This window comes from Myotis daubentonii, chromosome 9 (assembly GCF_963259705.1).
Source record: "Myotis daubentonii chromosome 9, mMyoDau2.1, whole genome shotgun sequence".
Lineage (NCBI taxonomy): Eukaryota > Metazoa > Chordata > Mammalia > Chiroptera > Vespertilionidae > Myotis > Myotis daubentonii.
The window spans coordinates 43,387,881-43,404,108 of record NC_081848.1 but is presented as its reverse complement, the minus strand read 5'-3'; the positions used below and the strand labels follow the sequence as shown (position 1 = coordinate 43,404,108).

Below are 16,228 nucleotides of genomic sequence, written 5' to 3'. Positions count from 1 at the left end.
CAAGGAGTGGCTAGGGGCCTGGGTCACTGGGGGCAACCCAGGCTTCCAGTCCGCTCTGGGCTCTGCTGGAGGAGCTGGGGGGGAAAAAAAAAAGGAGCAGCCAGATTGGAGAAGCCAAGCCTCGCTGCTGCGGCTGGACCAAAGGCCTGGGTCCCGGGTGCTGGAGGAAAACTGGTGCAGGCAGCCAGGGAAAGGAAGGCCTATTGCGTGAATCTTCCTGCAATGGGCCACTAGTCTATAATAATAAAAGCATGATATGCTAATTAGATCGGAAGTCCTTCCAGACATCCTTCCTTCCAGACAAAACCGCAGCAGGTGGGGGCTGAGGCAGAGGTGGCAGAGGCCCCCGGCCCTTGCACGAATTTCGTACATCAGGCCTCTAGTCTATTCAGAAAGTCTAATATTACTCACTCCTTAACTCCCTCAGGGATGTTAGGGAAAGAATAAGTTTATGCCTGGAAAAGTATCCTATTTTTAAAGATCTCCAAGGAGAAGCTTTCGTCATCTCTGTCTGTTACCAAATATAGCATCTTTTCAAACTCCTATCCACTAATCTGCTGTTCCCTCCTGGAATGGATGAGGGGCAAAATCTCCCAACTGGATATCTTTAAAGTACTATAGATTTTTCTCATGCTAAGACCTTAAGGGGGTTACTAGGATGTGGTTAGAGAATGCTGATTAAGATAGTATAGGGTTATAATCCACTTTCTATGAGAAAGAAAAAATTTGCTCCTTACAGTATAATAAAAACTTCTGTGAGGCAAACATCAGCCTTCTCCTCCAAAGAGCCTTGCCTACCCCTGTAGTCTCATTTCTCACACTTTCCTCAAATACTCGGACTTTCTCAAGCATACCATGTTCCTTCATCCTGAAACACTCATCGTGATTCTTTCTGCACCTGTACCTACTAGGCTGTCAGGACAGATCAAAGGTTGCTTTCTTCAGGAAGCCTTCCTTGGTTCTACATTGAGTGAAGTACTTACCCTCTACTTTCTTTGTTTCTCCTCCGTAGACCTGAGTTCTTGAGGAGGTTTTGTTCTTTATCTCTGAATCCCACAGTCCTTAGCATGCTGTACACTAAGTGCTCAGTATTTGTTCAATGACTGCTTGACTGATTCTGTCTGAAGAGAGGAAGACTTGGGGAGAGGAGATGTGTAATTTTAGGTATTGTGAAGTAATCAAAAGAAACGGAGTAAATTTACTTTCTGTGTCTCTGGACAAGAATTAGACCCAGAGGCAGAAGGGACACAAAGGCAGGTTTATCAGAGTCAGGAACTCTATAATACATTTATTAGCAGTGGAAGGACCTGCCTCACTCTTGTGGTAAGGTTGACCGTTTACCGAGGGTGTGGTAGGAAGAAATTGTCAAAAAAAGTTTCTACCCTGTAGAGTATTCCAGCACTGTGTGGGTCTTATCAGGGCATGGACTATATCTATCTGCTTACAGGTGATCTTCAGATAACTGAAGGTTACAGCCAGGCCATACTGTAGTTTTCTCCAGGCCTAATATCCTGTTGCCTTCAGCTGTTCCTTACCTGATTTGGTTTCCCGATCCTTTGTAATCCTGGCATGCTTATATGTCAGTGTCCTTTATGCAATGTGGTCTGAAGACCTGATCCCAGGGATGCTTTGACAGCAGAGAATAGTAGAGCTGCTGCCTTCTTCTTTCTGGGTCTGTTCCTAGCTAAAGTAGCATGAGGTTGCTTTAGTGCTTTTGGCAGTGGCCCTGATGGCATATATTTCTTGGTGATTTGTGCTCAACTGAAACCCCTAGATCTGTTTCACATGAGCTGCTATTAAACCATTCCTTTTCCATCCTATACTTGGGTAGTTGGTTAGGTTTCATCGCATGGTTTTGGTTCCTCATCTCAGCTTATTAGCTCATAGGATGTCAGAGCTAGAAGAACTCTAGAAAAAAGCTTTATTCATTTTGGATTTTGCTGCTTCTGTTTTCCATGTTCACTGCCGTAATCTTCCCCACCTCTCAAGCTTTGTGCTATCCACATTTTCTAAGCAGATCCTTGTATTTTTAGCCAAATAACTCATGAAAATATTGACCAGAGCTGTAGAGCATTTCCCTGACACCTTCCTCTAGTTGACCTCTGTCCATTTATCAGCACTTCTTTCAAGCTGATTGTTCTGTCAGCTGTGAGTCTTACTTTGCTATATTACCTGGACATTTGGTTTTAGCTCATGTTCAGTATTTCTTTTCAGCCAAGCATGGTGGGTGATCCCTGTCCCCATAAGGTACAGAAGTGATGAGATCCTGCAAGTCATAAGTGCTAAGCATCAGCAGACTGACAAGGCAGCTGGTGCCAGGGAAGGAAGTCATTTGGAGCTCTTTTCTGATTTTTCATGAATTATAGTTCCTGAGATGAAATCTAAAACAAAGACAGTCCATTTAAATGTGGGTTGCTATTGTTAGCATCTAACTTATAGCATTTCGGAGATAAGTGGGATATTGCTTTTCTTACCTTCCAGATTGGAGAAGTTTGGTTTGTACCTCAGTAAATGTTTGCTGAATGAATCAGTGAGTCAGTTTCAGGATAGTCTTCACTTCAGCTTCGTCTTTCCAGATCATGGAAAGAAGGATGAATGGCTTTTGCTTCCCCCCTTCCCCTTACCAAATCCAAGCTTCTTTCAGAACCAGCTAGAGCTCTGCTTCTTCTAGGCCAGGGGTGGGCAAACTTTTTGACTCGAGGGCCACAATAGGTTCTTAAACTGGACCGGAGGGCCGGAACAAAAGCATGGATGGAGTGTTTGTGTGAACTAATATAAATTCCAAGTAAACATCATTACATAAAAGGGTACGGTCTTTTTTTTCAATAGTTTTATTCGGCCCGCGGGCCGTAGTTTGCCCACGGCTGTTCTAGGCAGTCTTCCCTGACAGCTTCTGCTACCTCTCTCCTCTGAACTCTCATGTCAGTACTTGATGCTTTGCATGGCTGCCCAATTTATGTGTTTATATCTCATCACTCCACACCCTGAAAGAGAAGTTATGGCCAAGGCTTTCCATCATTTTGTGTTTTCCACACGTCAGGCACAAGAACTTAAGGAAACTATTGAACCAAATGTGTCTGCATGAAGTGTTGCCACCAGATGGCACCAGAGTCTCTGCCATTATTTTGAGAATCTTACGTAGTGACTTTCAGCCACTTATTGCCAAGCTAGCCATTAAAGATGCCTTCTTTAATGAAGAGGCTTCAATTTATTAAGCAAAATGCCAATACATACTACAGTAGAAACAAATAAATTAACCAGGCAAAGTTGTCACTCTCCATTTTCACATGGTAGACTTGTGTTCACTCAGCCCCTCTGCCCTGCCTCTTTTTTCAGGCACTGAGCTCTCACCCCAGCAGCTGCTTTCTAGACCCTGAACAGAATCTAGCTTTCAAGCCTTCCCAATGGGGAGTGCCTTAATACCTGAAAGTGGCCTCAGATCCTTGGTTTGTGTTTTTAGGTCATTTATTTTTTTCTTGGAAAGGACAAATTAAACATTATAATGAAACTAGAGGTCTGATGCATGAAGGTTCGTTCAAGAATGGGCCTTCCTTCCCCTGGCTGCCAGCACCCCCTTCCGCCTTCGCTCCAGCCTGGAGCCACCTTTCTGCCTTCATTCAGGGCTGGAGCCACCTTTCTGCCTTCCCATGCTGCCCAGAGGCCCAGAGCTACTGGGGCAGTGCGGAATGCCTGCATCGTTGCCATGGAGACAGTGCAATCGTCCCACCCACTCAGCACCTGTGTATGCAAATTAACCCATCTTTGTTGGGTTAATTTGCATACTCCTGATTGGCTGATGGGCATCGTGAAGTTATGGTCAATTTGCATCTTTCTCTTTCTCTTTTAGTGTAGATTCTATAACCCTACCACTTTTTAAATTGATTTGAGAGAGGGAAAGAGAAACATCAATTTGTTGTTCCACTTATTTATGCATTCATTGATTAACTCTTGTATGTGCTCTGACTAGAGATTGAACCTGCAACTTTGGCATATTGGGACAACACTCTAACCAACTGAGCTACCCAACCAGGGCCTAACCCCACCATTTTTAAAAAATATTTTTAAATTGATTTTTAGAGAGAGAGAGGAAAGAGAGGGATGGAGAGATAGAAACATCGATGAAAGAGGAACATCATTGACCAGCTGCCTCCTGTATGACCCCTACTGGGGATCGAGCCCACAACCTGGGCATGTGCCCTGACTGGGAATTGAACTGGTAACCTCTTGGTTCCTGGGTCTGTGCTCAACGACTGAGCCATATTGGCTGGGCACCCCACTGTTTTTAATATGTTGATTATTTATGTTACCTCATTTCAGTCTTTGTTCCCTTATATATGTGACTTTATGCAGTTTTGATCATGTGAAACCATAATAAGAGTTCTCATTTACTGACTGCTTTTTATGAGTTATGTACTGTGCTTAGTATATATATTACTCTTATTTAAATGTAAGAGCTGATATGTTGAATATTTACATCATATTTATTACATTACTTATATTGAATGCTTACCTTGTTAGGAACTGTTCAAAGAGCTTTTCATGCATTAACTTCCTTGACCTATACAACCTTATGAGAATAGATATGTTAACCCCATTTTACAGTTCAGAAAACTGAGGCTTATCAGGGTTAGTGACTTGCCTAAGATAACACAGTAAACAGCTGTATTAGGATTCATATCTAGAGCTCTTTAAATTCATATCTAAAATCTCTGGTCATTTCAATGTATCATTTGAAATTGTTTATGTGTTCTTTAATGATTTCTACTTGGACTTCAGAAAGGGTCTAAGGATTAATAGAATCTTTAAAATTGGGTTTGATTTATGTTTTTCTCCTGCTGCTAGTCTGTTAGCTCCTTGAGGACAGGGACTAGCGGTCATGTTTATTTCTGCATTCCTCTTCGCAGTAAATGCAAAGTAAATATTTGATGGGTGAATCAATGAAACATTTTTTATTACAGAACAGTTTGTCCACTGGAGCTAAACACTAAATACCGAGAATTGCAGTGGAGAAATATTGGGTGTTTTATTTTATGAATGGCACCACCCAGGAGAACGGAAAGCTAATGCTCAAAAGCCTGAACTCAATGGCATTTAAGTTATAGATTATATAAGGGCAAAATCACAAGACACCAGGGTTTAGGGGTTGTGCTGAGAGCTGACTGGTTAGAGGTGAGGTAAGGGTAATAAATCATCTCTTCAGATTTTGAAGACAGTGGAAAGGTCTTTTCCTGCTTCCCTCTGTTTGGTCTCCTGGGAAAGTAGCCAGGGTCATTCCACCTTATGGCTCAGGAACTGAAACATACTTTAGGTTAAGATGTTATCTTTAGCCTGCCAGAGGTCAGTGTGAGTGTGAGCATTGGTTAGTTCTGGCTACTATCTTCTGCCTCAAGAGTTGCTGATTGTCTAGGGAAAGGCTAGGTCTCCGAGGGGTATATATATAGAGAGGATTATGATTTCTAGAGCTAGGACTTAAAACTAAAAGCTAAGTTTAGTCAAAGTCATAAGGACACTTGGTTTTACTATGCCAGCAAGTCTGCTTAATACAAGGCTTAATACAAGGCTGCTTAATAGAGCCTTCACATGTTAGAACTTGAAATGGTTTGGAAAATCAAGTCAAACTCTTCCTTCAAGGAGGAAGGCCCTCCATAGGATGACCCGATGAGTTGGAGGCATAACAGAACTTAGAATCCACGTCTACTGGGCCATCTTGTTTCAAAGAGCCTATTCCTGTCCCTAAATTAATTCTTCCCTTTCCCCCTTCCCCTTCCGTTTCTTCTCCCTTTCCCTTCCCCCTTTCCTCCCTTTCTTTCTTTCATGATATGAGTTGAATAGCTTTGCACTCTTAAAGTTTCAAGCCTTAAAGTTACAAAACACAACAAGATTTTTCACTCCTTTCACACTGATGTCTAGACTTACTCCTGATTATGTCTTTGTTGAAGCCAGAATAGAATCCAGGAAGAAAGCCTTCATTAAGTGCTAATTATCCTTTTTCTTTTTCTTTTTCTTTTTTTTTTTTTCACCTGAGACAAGTGACATGTAGTGAAAGCTGAGTGATTGGGAGAGAGTTAGGAGGCATTGGGGAGCAAAGTTGTGTTATACATTTGGAACTCTTCAGCTAAGTCTGAGGTAGATATGTGAAGGAGGGAAAGGGAAACAGATACGCTTTGAAACAGAAATGTACCTCCCTCTTGGGTTCTAGTCTTGCTTTCCTCTTTTGAAAAAAATATATTTCAGAGAACAAGGGAGAGATAGAAACATCAATGATGAGAGAGAATCATTGATCGGCTGCCTCCTGCATGTCCCCTACTGGAGATCAAGCCTGTAACCTGGGCATGTCCCCTGACTGGATCGAACTGTGACCTCCTGATTCATAGGTTGACACTCAGCCACTGAGCCACACCGGCAGGCTGCTTTCCTCTTATTTATCTAAGTTTATTGAGGATCTCTCACGTGCCAGACAGTTTTCTAGAACAGGAAGCAGATGAATACGGCCTAATGACTGTTCTCAAGGAGCTTGCATTCAGATAGAGAATGAATTTGAATGCAGTCTTGTACTCTAGCATTGTAATGATGGTAGAAAAGAAAATGCTTTGGAGCATTAGAAACTCAAGATATGTTCTTCCTAGAAAAGAGACTAAAGGCTTCATGTGTCTCGGAAGTGATGCTACTAGGCAGAAAAGATGTTTTAGCCTGAGGGGGACAGCCTGACTAAAAAGCATGGGGAGTGGTAGAAGGTGACCCTTGGAATAGTAGTTTGGGGCCATATTTGGGTGATTTGATTGCCTGTCTAAGGAGTTGGATCTTATCCTATATGTGGGAGACCATTAGAAGGTTTTTAAGCAGGGGAATGACATGCTCAAGACTGTATGTTAGAGATTCCTTTCCAGAGCTCCTGGGAGGATAGGTGGGAAGGGGAGACACTGAAGGCAGGGAAGCTTAACAAGAAAGTCGTCATAGTCCGCCAGCCAAGGGACAGCAAAGCTTCAAATGGAAAGGAGAGAATATATACAATAAACGGCTGAGTGAGGGATGAAAGGGAAGTGTCCAGCATGGCCCCAGGTTTCCAACTTGGGTCCCTAAGAGGTGCCTTCATCCACAACTGGAAATGTAGGAGAGAATCAGGCTGAAGTGGAACACCTGAGATGCACTCTGGACTTGTGGGGAGGGCTGCAGAGGGAGCTGGCTGGAGCTGAAGTGCTTGTGTTTGTGTTTCAGATGGTGACCCTCTTTCAGATGTGGGTTGTTCCCCTCTATTTCACAGTGAAGCTGCACTGGTGGAGGTTCCTAGTGATCTGGATCTTCTTCTCTGCTGTCACAGCCTTTGTCACCTTCCGAGCCACCCGAAAGCCACTAGTGCAGACAACCCCAAGGTGAGAATTTAGGTGGAGACTTGAGATTTCCTGAAGCTAATGGCTTGGGATGCATGGGAGGGGGGTGGGTTTAGATGGAAAACTTTGCAATTTTTATCTGCCATGTTTACTTAGCACTGAGCTCCACCAAAACAAGCTGATTGGGAGACCCGCCTCCCATTCACAGATTTAAAACCAAATATTTACCTATAGCTTACCTTATAGTTTATTTCAAAGTCTGTTTACATTAAAAGCAAACAAGAGAGTAAGCAAATCCTGGTGATGATTGTAGTATCATTTAAAATGTTATTTTCTTCTGTGAACCCTTCTCTGAACTCTAAGTTAGATTTTTCTGTTGTATTTTTTCATAGTGCCCTGCAGTTTTCCTTCATAGAGCTTATCACAATTTATAACTAAATATTATATTGAGAGTCTATCTCCCCACTAAACTATATCTATGAGATAAGAACCACATCCAGCCCTGACCGGTTTGGCTCAGTGGATGGAGCGTCGGCCTGCGGACTGAAGGGTCCCAGGTTCGATTCTGGTCAAGGGCATGTGCCTTGGTTGCGGGCACGTCCCCAGTAGGAGGTGTGTAGGAGGCAGCTGATCTCTCTCATCGATGTTTCTAACTCTATCCCTCTCCCTTCCTCTCTGTGAAAAATCAATAAAATATATTAAAAAAAAAAAAAAAGAACCACTTCCATTCTGTCTGTTACTGTCTATCCAGGCCCTACCACAAGGCGTGGCACATAGTAGCCTACTCTATGAATTTTTGTTGAATGAATGAATCTCAGCAAATTTGCAATCTTCCAACAAATACTTCCTTTGAGGTTACAAAGCACCTCCTGCCTGTATATTTTTTTGTATTTTATCCAAATGCATTTCTTATTTGATCCTCCAACCAGCTTGTGAGGTCATTTAATATCTGTACTTAACAGGAAAAAAGATTCATTCATTCATTCATTCATTCAGCAAGCACATGCTGTGTGTCAGACCCTGTGTTGAGTGCTGGGGATACACAACTGGATAAGACATGGTCCCTGCCCTCCTGGAGTGCTTGGTTTAAGTGAGGAGATGGATGAGAAAGCAGCTGTGTCAGTGTAGTTGGTAAGTGCCGTGAGAGACATGTGTACAGGTCCAAGAGAGTCTAACAGAGGAACTGGCCAGCCTCAAAGCTGCGACCACCTGATCCAGAGTCTTCCAAGTTGCAAGTTGCTCTTTTTCCCATGCCTCATATGTTCCACTGTCCTGCAAGCCTTTCTTTGGCCGTCTGAGTCTGGTTATACAAAGTAAAATTTATCTTCATGGTGAAGTTGGTGATCCAGAGCCCCTCTTTGGCTGTGGTAGTTTACTTTATGTTAAGGGCCATTTCATAGAAGATACAGGCTCAGTAGCCAGATGGATGCATATTGGAAACCCCAGCTCTGCCACTTGTTAATTATATGACTTCTTTGACTTCACCTTTCTGAGCACTGAATTCTTTATCCCTAAAAGTGTGGTAATAATTGCTACCTCAAGTAGGGCGATATAAAGAAAAAGTGTAATAAAACATATTAAATCACCAAGTAACAAATAGTATAAACTTCTATTTAAAATTACTGAAAATAGTCCGTAACATGGGAGGTTTTTTATATTTGATAGTGCTTTATAATTTCAAAGCACTTTCATAAACATCCACATATATTCACACAGCATTTATTGAGCTATGTGCTGGTACTACATATATCAGGAAACAGGCTCTGTATAAACCAGTGAAAATTGCTTGGCCATTAAAAAGAATGAATTTTGCCATTTGTGACAGTAGTGAAATTGTCTCAGAGATGTTGTTTGACTTACCTCAGGTTACCCAGCTAATAAACCTCATTAAATCCAGATTCCAACTAAAATTCTACATCTTTCCGTTGTGTCTCATGATCAGTGCAAACCCTGGATAATGGACCTGTGTGTGGTCTTTGAGGAGGGCATCGTAAGGTGTTTGTTTGGGGCCTTTCCTTTGCCGGAGAAGCTATCACCCTTGAGCTTTCTTCTTGGGCCCCAGCATGGTTCGCAGTAACCTAGTTGGCTCTCTGGAGCTAAATAGGCTTGTGCTAGTTATTCAAGCAAATTACTAAATTGCTCATAAGCTCTCATTACAGATAGAATAGTGACTACTAATATTAGTGTTTAAAAGGCTCTGGTACATTCTGGTACCATCTTTTCTATCTGAACCTAGCTGGAGTCAACCAACCAGATTCCATGCTGTTTTTCATTGGTTCCTAGGAAGCACCGCTCCATCCCACCACCACCACCACCACACACATACATCTAATTCAGAGTTATTCTTTGAGTGCCTCCCTAAGCATCCCTTTTATTCCAGAAAGAAAGATTTTCAGAAGCAGAGTCATTAGACATCATTCATTTCATTATTGGTCTGTGGATAGAAAGAAGCAAAGCAGTATTCAGATTAACCATGCCAAGGTATAAAAGTAGCTAATTCTACCTCTTCTTCATCTTCCCTTGAATTCTCTTTCTTGACAAGAATAACTAGCCTTCTCTTGTTCCTTTCTGAGCATAGTTGTAGTTTCTAGTTTTCACTTCTGATCCAACTAATCTGAATTTGAGATGTGTGTGCTCTTTCTTTATTTGAGGCTGAAACCTTTTAATGCTCTCTTTTATTCTTTTGTCTGAGACCAGGAAGATACAAAGTACTGGCTCCTTGATATGTGGAAGTGTTACTGCAGTTAAGGTGTTACAGCTTTGTATAGTAACTAAAGTTTCTCAGTAAGTCCTAAGCAAAGAGCCTGGTGTCCCCATTGATGTGAGAATAAGAGATCTGGTGGTCCAGAGGTCTCTAGATAGAGTTTCTATGTCAGCTGTATTAATTTTCTCTCCTTTCTCATCCCTACTTCATTTATCTCTTCTTCTGGAGAATTCTCTTGTCCTTTCATTTGGGGCATTTGGGGTTGTTTCTTTGTCTCTTTATTTTGGTTGCCTGTTTGGGTTTGTGACTATCTGTTAGGTAGATCTGCTATGCCTCTCAGTCTTCTGGTGCAGGACAGTGTCAAATGCTCTTTCTGACTAATTATATCCAGCAAAGACTCAAAGCCTCCAGAGACTGCCTCTGCCTACAGACTGATAGGATTCGGCTTCAATTGCCCCCAGGCAATTGTCCTCAGGTGTGGGAGAGTTTTTTTCAAAAGAGTAGGGCAATTGCTTTTGCCCAGAGGCTAATTGTTATTTTTAATATCTTCAGTGGCCTCAGGGCAAGGTATTTTCCAATAGGATGGGTCAACTGCCTTCCCCCAGGCAAGGCCACCTGTATATAGCAAATGTCTGTTTGGGAAAGATGTTGTCCACTACATGAGGGAATGACTCAGCACAGGAAACCAGGGGTGTCTGCCTTCTAGCTCTAACCCCTGAGTCCCCAGTTCTGGCTTCTGCTCACACAGCTCCAGTCCACACTGCCCTCCCTCTGCCAGAGCACAAGGTGGGTGGCTCCACAGGTAATTTTGTGTGGTGGCCCTTTAAGAGAGTGTCTGAATTTTCAGCCATTACTCCCTGGCAGCCAGCAACCCTGCTGCTTTTCCCAGCCAGATGTTATATGGGTACTCTTCTCTGTTCTGGTGCTCTCTGCAGGGGGGCCCAGCTTGGGGATTAGTTCCCAGAGTTCTCAGTGGTACCCCCCCCCCCCCCCCACACACACACACAGCTGAGATATCTCTCCGGAACATCGGTCGCTGTCTGTGGGCACCCACTGTCTGTGGGCACCCGGCCAGCACTTTCAGTCCTCGGGTATCAGGTTTCGCTCTAGTGAGTTTTCCATTTATTATTCAGGAAGTTTTTCTGTATTTTAGTTATAATTTCAGTTTGCTCCTGGGAGTGTGTCCGTGGAGCATCCACTTACTCTGCCGTCATTTTTAATCTCTTTCTCTCTCCTTTCTCCAGGTTGGTTTATAAGTGGTTCCTGCTGATCTATAAAATTAGCTATGCCACTGGCATCGTTGGCTACATGGCTGTCATGTTTACCCTTTTCGGTCTTAATTTATTATTCAAGTGAGTATCCTTTGCCTTTTTTTTTTTTTTTTTGGTGTTGGGGGTGGAGATGCTGATGGGCTTTATCTTTCTTCCTGGGGCAAGTCCTGGTTATTAACAGGGGGGGGCGGGGGGGGGGGGGCATGGTAACCCAGGGAAGGAAACTTGAGACATGGGGGGATACGAGGGTGGGCCCTCTACTATTGTGCTGACAAAGATAAAGGAATGTTGGATAATACAGAGTTAGAGTTTCAAATCATTGGTTATATTTTCTAAGAATTTATATTTTAGTGGAAAAGTATAAAATAATAAGAAGAAGAATTATAGCCAGTTTCCTGTTACTTTATCTCCCTAATGGAACTATGTTCCTTGTCCATATATTTATTGCAGCATCCACTCTGCCTGATGATCTTATGTTCAAGAAGACTAGGAGTTGGCAAACTATGTCCTGTGGGCCAATTGGCCTACTTCCTGTTTTTATAAAATAAGGAAAATATTTTACTGGAACACAGCCACACACATTTGTTTACACGTTGTCTATAGCTGCTCTTGCAGTAAAACAGCAGATTTTAATAATTGTGGCAGAGACTATATGGGCCACAAAACTAAAATATTTACTATCTGACCCTTTACAGAAAAAATTTGCTGACCCTCGACTAGACATTTGAACTCATGGGAGACAGTTGACCACACCTGGCAACAGATCCACCTAGAACAGTGGTCGGCAAACTCATTAGTCAACAGAGCCAAATATCAACAGTACAATGATTGAAATTTCTTTTGCGAGCCAAATTTTTTAAACTTAAACTATATAGGTAGGTACATTGTTATTAATTTAATTAGGGTACTCCTAAGCTGGCCTTTGCTAAAAACCTCCTCAATCTGAGAGGTCGACCTCAGCAAACGTACCCCCACTTCTTCTAATGCCACTTCTTCAAAATAGACTCGCCCCAGGCCGAAAACCGACTTCTGCGCATGGGCCATGAAGTTTCAATCGCGCTGTACGTGCGCGCCCGCACGGGGTATTTTGTGGAAGAGCCACACTCAAGGGGCCAAAGAGCCACATGTGACTCGCGAGCCGCAGTTTACCGACCACTGACCTAGAAGGATACAAGACAGGAAATTGCAGGGCAGTGTCTACAGAAGTTCTCATAGTAGTCCCAGGGCTGAGATGTGAGAAAGTGAGACACCTGTCCCAGAAGTCCCCCCTCGCCAAGGAACACATTCAGTTTCAAGAATCTCCCAGTCCAGATGCAGTGTACTGATCACAGGCCATGTTTAATGTATAAGCATTGTTGCTTTGGAGCACAGCTGACAATCCACTTTATCAGATTTCTAAGGAAACAGTTCTAGAAAGTTAACCTGTGGACATTTAACTCCTGCTCCATTGTTGGGCACTTAGGTTGCTTTTCTGTTTAGTGTTGTCACAGATAACATTGCTCTGGTGCTTCCTAAGGTTACATTGCTAGGAGTAGGAGTCTGGCTATTACTTTCTATTGTCATAAGCTTTCCAAAATGTCTGTTTCAGCATACATGTCTACCCACCCCAAATTGAGGTAGAAGCCAAGAAATTCTGGGCTTTGGGACTGGTGGGTACAGTGAGTAGAGCAGAAGAGGGTGGGAATGTGGTTTCCTGGCTGATGGGATGAGGTTTGTGGATCACGAGGGATGATCCTAAGCCTGTGACAGTTTCCTGAAGCTAAACGGATTTAGGATTCAAATTTAAATTCATGACCACTGGCCTCTTCCCCAAACCTAGTACACTATATATGAGAGGGCAGCCATGGAATTCTTACTTGGGGTAGAACAGGCTGGAGAAATAAACTGGCTCCACAAAGGAACTCATCAGTATAGAGTCTAACACATCTCATCAAAGAAAAGCAAGATTTTTCCAGATACGTTTTTACCTGTGTGGCCTAAAATAATTAAAATCAAGATTCTGCCTTATATTTTAAAGCCATTTGTTCTATAATTAGTTTCTTTTTATTCTCATAAACTCTACAAGGAAGAAAACAGAATTGGGAATCTTGACCATTTTTATGCTACTGATAGGTCAGTTGGTGAAAAACCATGATTTCTAGTTAATAGGTTAAATATTACAAGATTAATGAGCAAATTCATCTTTTTAAGATAAATATCATTTACAGCTTTAAGTGACACATACAGCTCCTGGTACATTTTTTTTTTTTTTTTTAAATTTAAAGAGAGAGGAAGTGGGAGAGGGAGAGAGACCAATTTGAGAGGGGAACATCGATCAGTTGCCTCCTGCACGGGGATCAAACCTGCAACCTGGTATGTGCCCTGACTGGGAATTGAACCTGCAACCTTTTGGTGCACAGGATGACGCTCCAATCAACTGAGCCACACCAAGCAGGGTATAAATATTTTAACAAAGGTACTTTTCTACACTAAATATTTATAGACTCAAGGTAACAAATTATTGGTCCTTGGACTTATTAAAACAAATCTCTTGATATTACAGGCAAGAACTTTGTCTTTCTACCTAAAACCTATATAATTTTATTAACCAGTGTCACCCCAATATATTCAATTAAAAAACTTTGTTCTTCTTGGTAAATAGATGTGGACCAAAGTTTAACTTGATGACATACAGAATATGTATAGGTGCAGCTTAACATTTTATGGTAGCGTGTCTGTAACTGACTAACTTTTTTTCTAAAAACTGTGGTTGCCAAACTTTTCTGTAAAGGGCTAAATATTTTAGGCTTTGTGATATCAAAGTCAAAATCTAGGATATAATATAGGTACTTCTATAATGAGAGAAAACTCCTTCCCTCACCCATGGGCTGTCTCGGATGATGGGAATATTTGTGTCTCCTTGCCATCAGGCAAGACATTCTCAGAAGCGGTAGCCTGAAAAGGGGGTATGAAGTGGAGTCCCCAATATGTAGGTGCCAACCAGAGCAGGCCCGTGGCAGCTGCAGTGCATGGTTGCCAGTTGGAGGAGGCAGGCACTGGGAACAGAGTGGGGAAGTGGGGCAGAAGGGGATACCCTGGCTTCATCTTTGACGCTCACAATGCTAGCCTGTTCAATGGTGCCCACAGACAATATAAATACAGCAGGCTAGATTTGGTCTTAGTTTGCCAACACTTGCTCTAGCCCTTGAACCTCCCACTTTTAGGAACCTCCTTCTGTGTCCCAGAGTAGAATACAAAGCAGTCGTGTCTCAGGGCAGGCCATGCTACTTCTTTACAGGATCAAACCAGAAGATGCCATGGACTTTGGCATTTCTCTCCTCTTCTATGGCCTCTACTATGGTGTTCTTGAGCGGGACTTTGCAGAAATGTGTGCAGACTACATGGCGTCTACCATAGGGGTGAGTTCACCTGGCTCTTAATACTGCCTCCTGCCACCTCCAGAGAGTTCAGGATAGCATCACTTGTTTGACCGAAGAGAGGAGCCAGATAAAATCCTTCAAGATGTGGGTGGTATGTATGGAGATTTCTTCCTTAAAATTTGGAAAGTCAGATCTCAGAAGTACCCTGAAATTTTTAACTTTAGGACCATTATAGGAAAGGACCACTTTACCCTGAAGGAAGTTAGCATTCATCCAACAATTATTTATGTAATGCCTATGTGCCTGAACACTGTGTGTGCTGGGATTGCAAAGGTGTACACACAGAAGCAGATATGGTCCTTACCTAATTGGATTTTATTCTCTAGTGACAGAAAGGTATTAAGGGTAATAAACACAAAAATAAATATAAAATTGTAAATTTAATAAATATTATGGAGGAAAGGTTCATGATGCAATGAATAAATGTAGTAGTAGCACTTGACCTAGTCGTGGGTCTCAAAGCACTTCTCTGAAGAAGTGACTACTGAGCTGACTCACACAATGTATAGGCATTAACTAGATGAAGTGAAGTGAAACGAGGTAGAGAAAATTGTGAGTATGAGAGTCCTGTGGTGGGAGAAAAGGTGGGCATTTTGAAGAACTGAGGCTAATATGGTTGTAGGGCTGAGAATGTAGTGAAATAACTGGAGACATAGTCAGAGGCTAGACTAGAAAAAGCCTTATAGGACGAAGGAAAGATTGTGTTTTTTTATACTAAAAAGACTGGAAGGCTACAATAGAAAATGACATCAGATTTGCATTTTGAAAAGATTGTACTGGCTGCTGGGTAGAGAACAGATTGGAGAGGGGTCTACAGGTTAGAGTGGACCACTTAAGACTATTTAAGAGACAAATGCACTACTCTGGGAAAGATGAAGGTAGCTTGGATTAGCGTAGAGATGGTAGAAAGGGAGAGAAGAGCACTATTTTGAAGTATTTTGTAGTTAAGTTTGATGGGACTTGGATATAGATTAGTTCTGGAGCCTGAAGGAAAAAATATGAAGGAAAAGTAGGTGTCAAAGCTGAGATTTCTAACTCAAGCAACTCCTTGAATGGTGTACACTTTAGTGAGATAGGAAATGCACTAAGAGGGTGAGATGGAGACCATGGAGAAATTCTTCAAGCTTAAAATATGGGTAAAATAGCCAATCTGAGAAACCTACATCAATATCCCTTTTTTTCCTTCATAATGGAAATATGTATTTGTTTTGCTATTTACATTCTCTGAATTATGTAAACAACACAAAAGTGTTCCCCATCTCAGTGTCATCCCATTATACGCCACCGCAAGGAAGAATATTTCAAAATTTAATGGACCTCTCTCCATTTCTGTGCTGAAATACATGTGGCTCTCTCTGATGGAGGGGAACCAATGGGCATTCAGATGTTCTTGACAGCTTGGGGTGAAACCCTGGGAGAACATTAGGGAAATAGGTTCTCTGGGAGCATCCAAATACCAGTCCTAGCTGTTAGGCAGCAGATATCTATGGAGACCAAGTGATAAGA

General features: G+C 42.2%; 1 protein-coding gene across 2 annotated transcripts in view; it reads left to right on the top strand.

The window, feature by feature from the left end:
- RNF121 (ring finger protein 121) overlaps positions 1–16,228 on the top strand; it is a 75,213-nt gene that overhangs the window by 41,240 nt on the left and 17,745 nt on the right. For both annotated transcript variants that reach the window (XM_059708622.1, XM_059708623.1), the window contains exons 4-6: positions 7,216–7,370; positions 11,277–11,384; positions 14,581–14,701. In XM_059708622.1, coding sequence (XP_059564605.1) covers positions 7,216–7,370; positions 11,277–11,384; positions 14,581–14,701 — 384 coding nt within the window. The remainder of the gene's footprint in view (positions 1–7,215; positions 7,371–11,276; positions 11,385–14,580; positions 14,702–16,228) is intronic.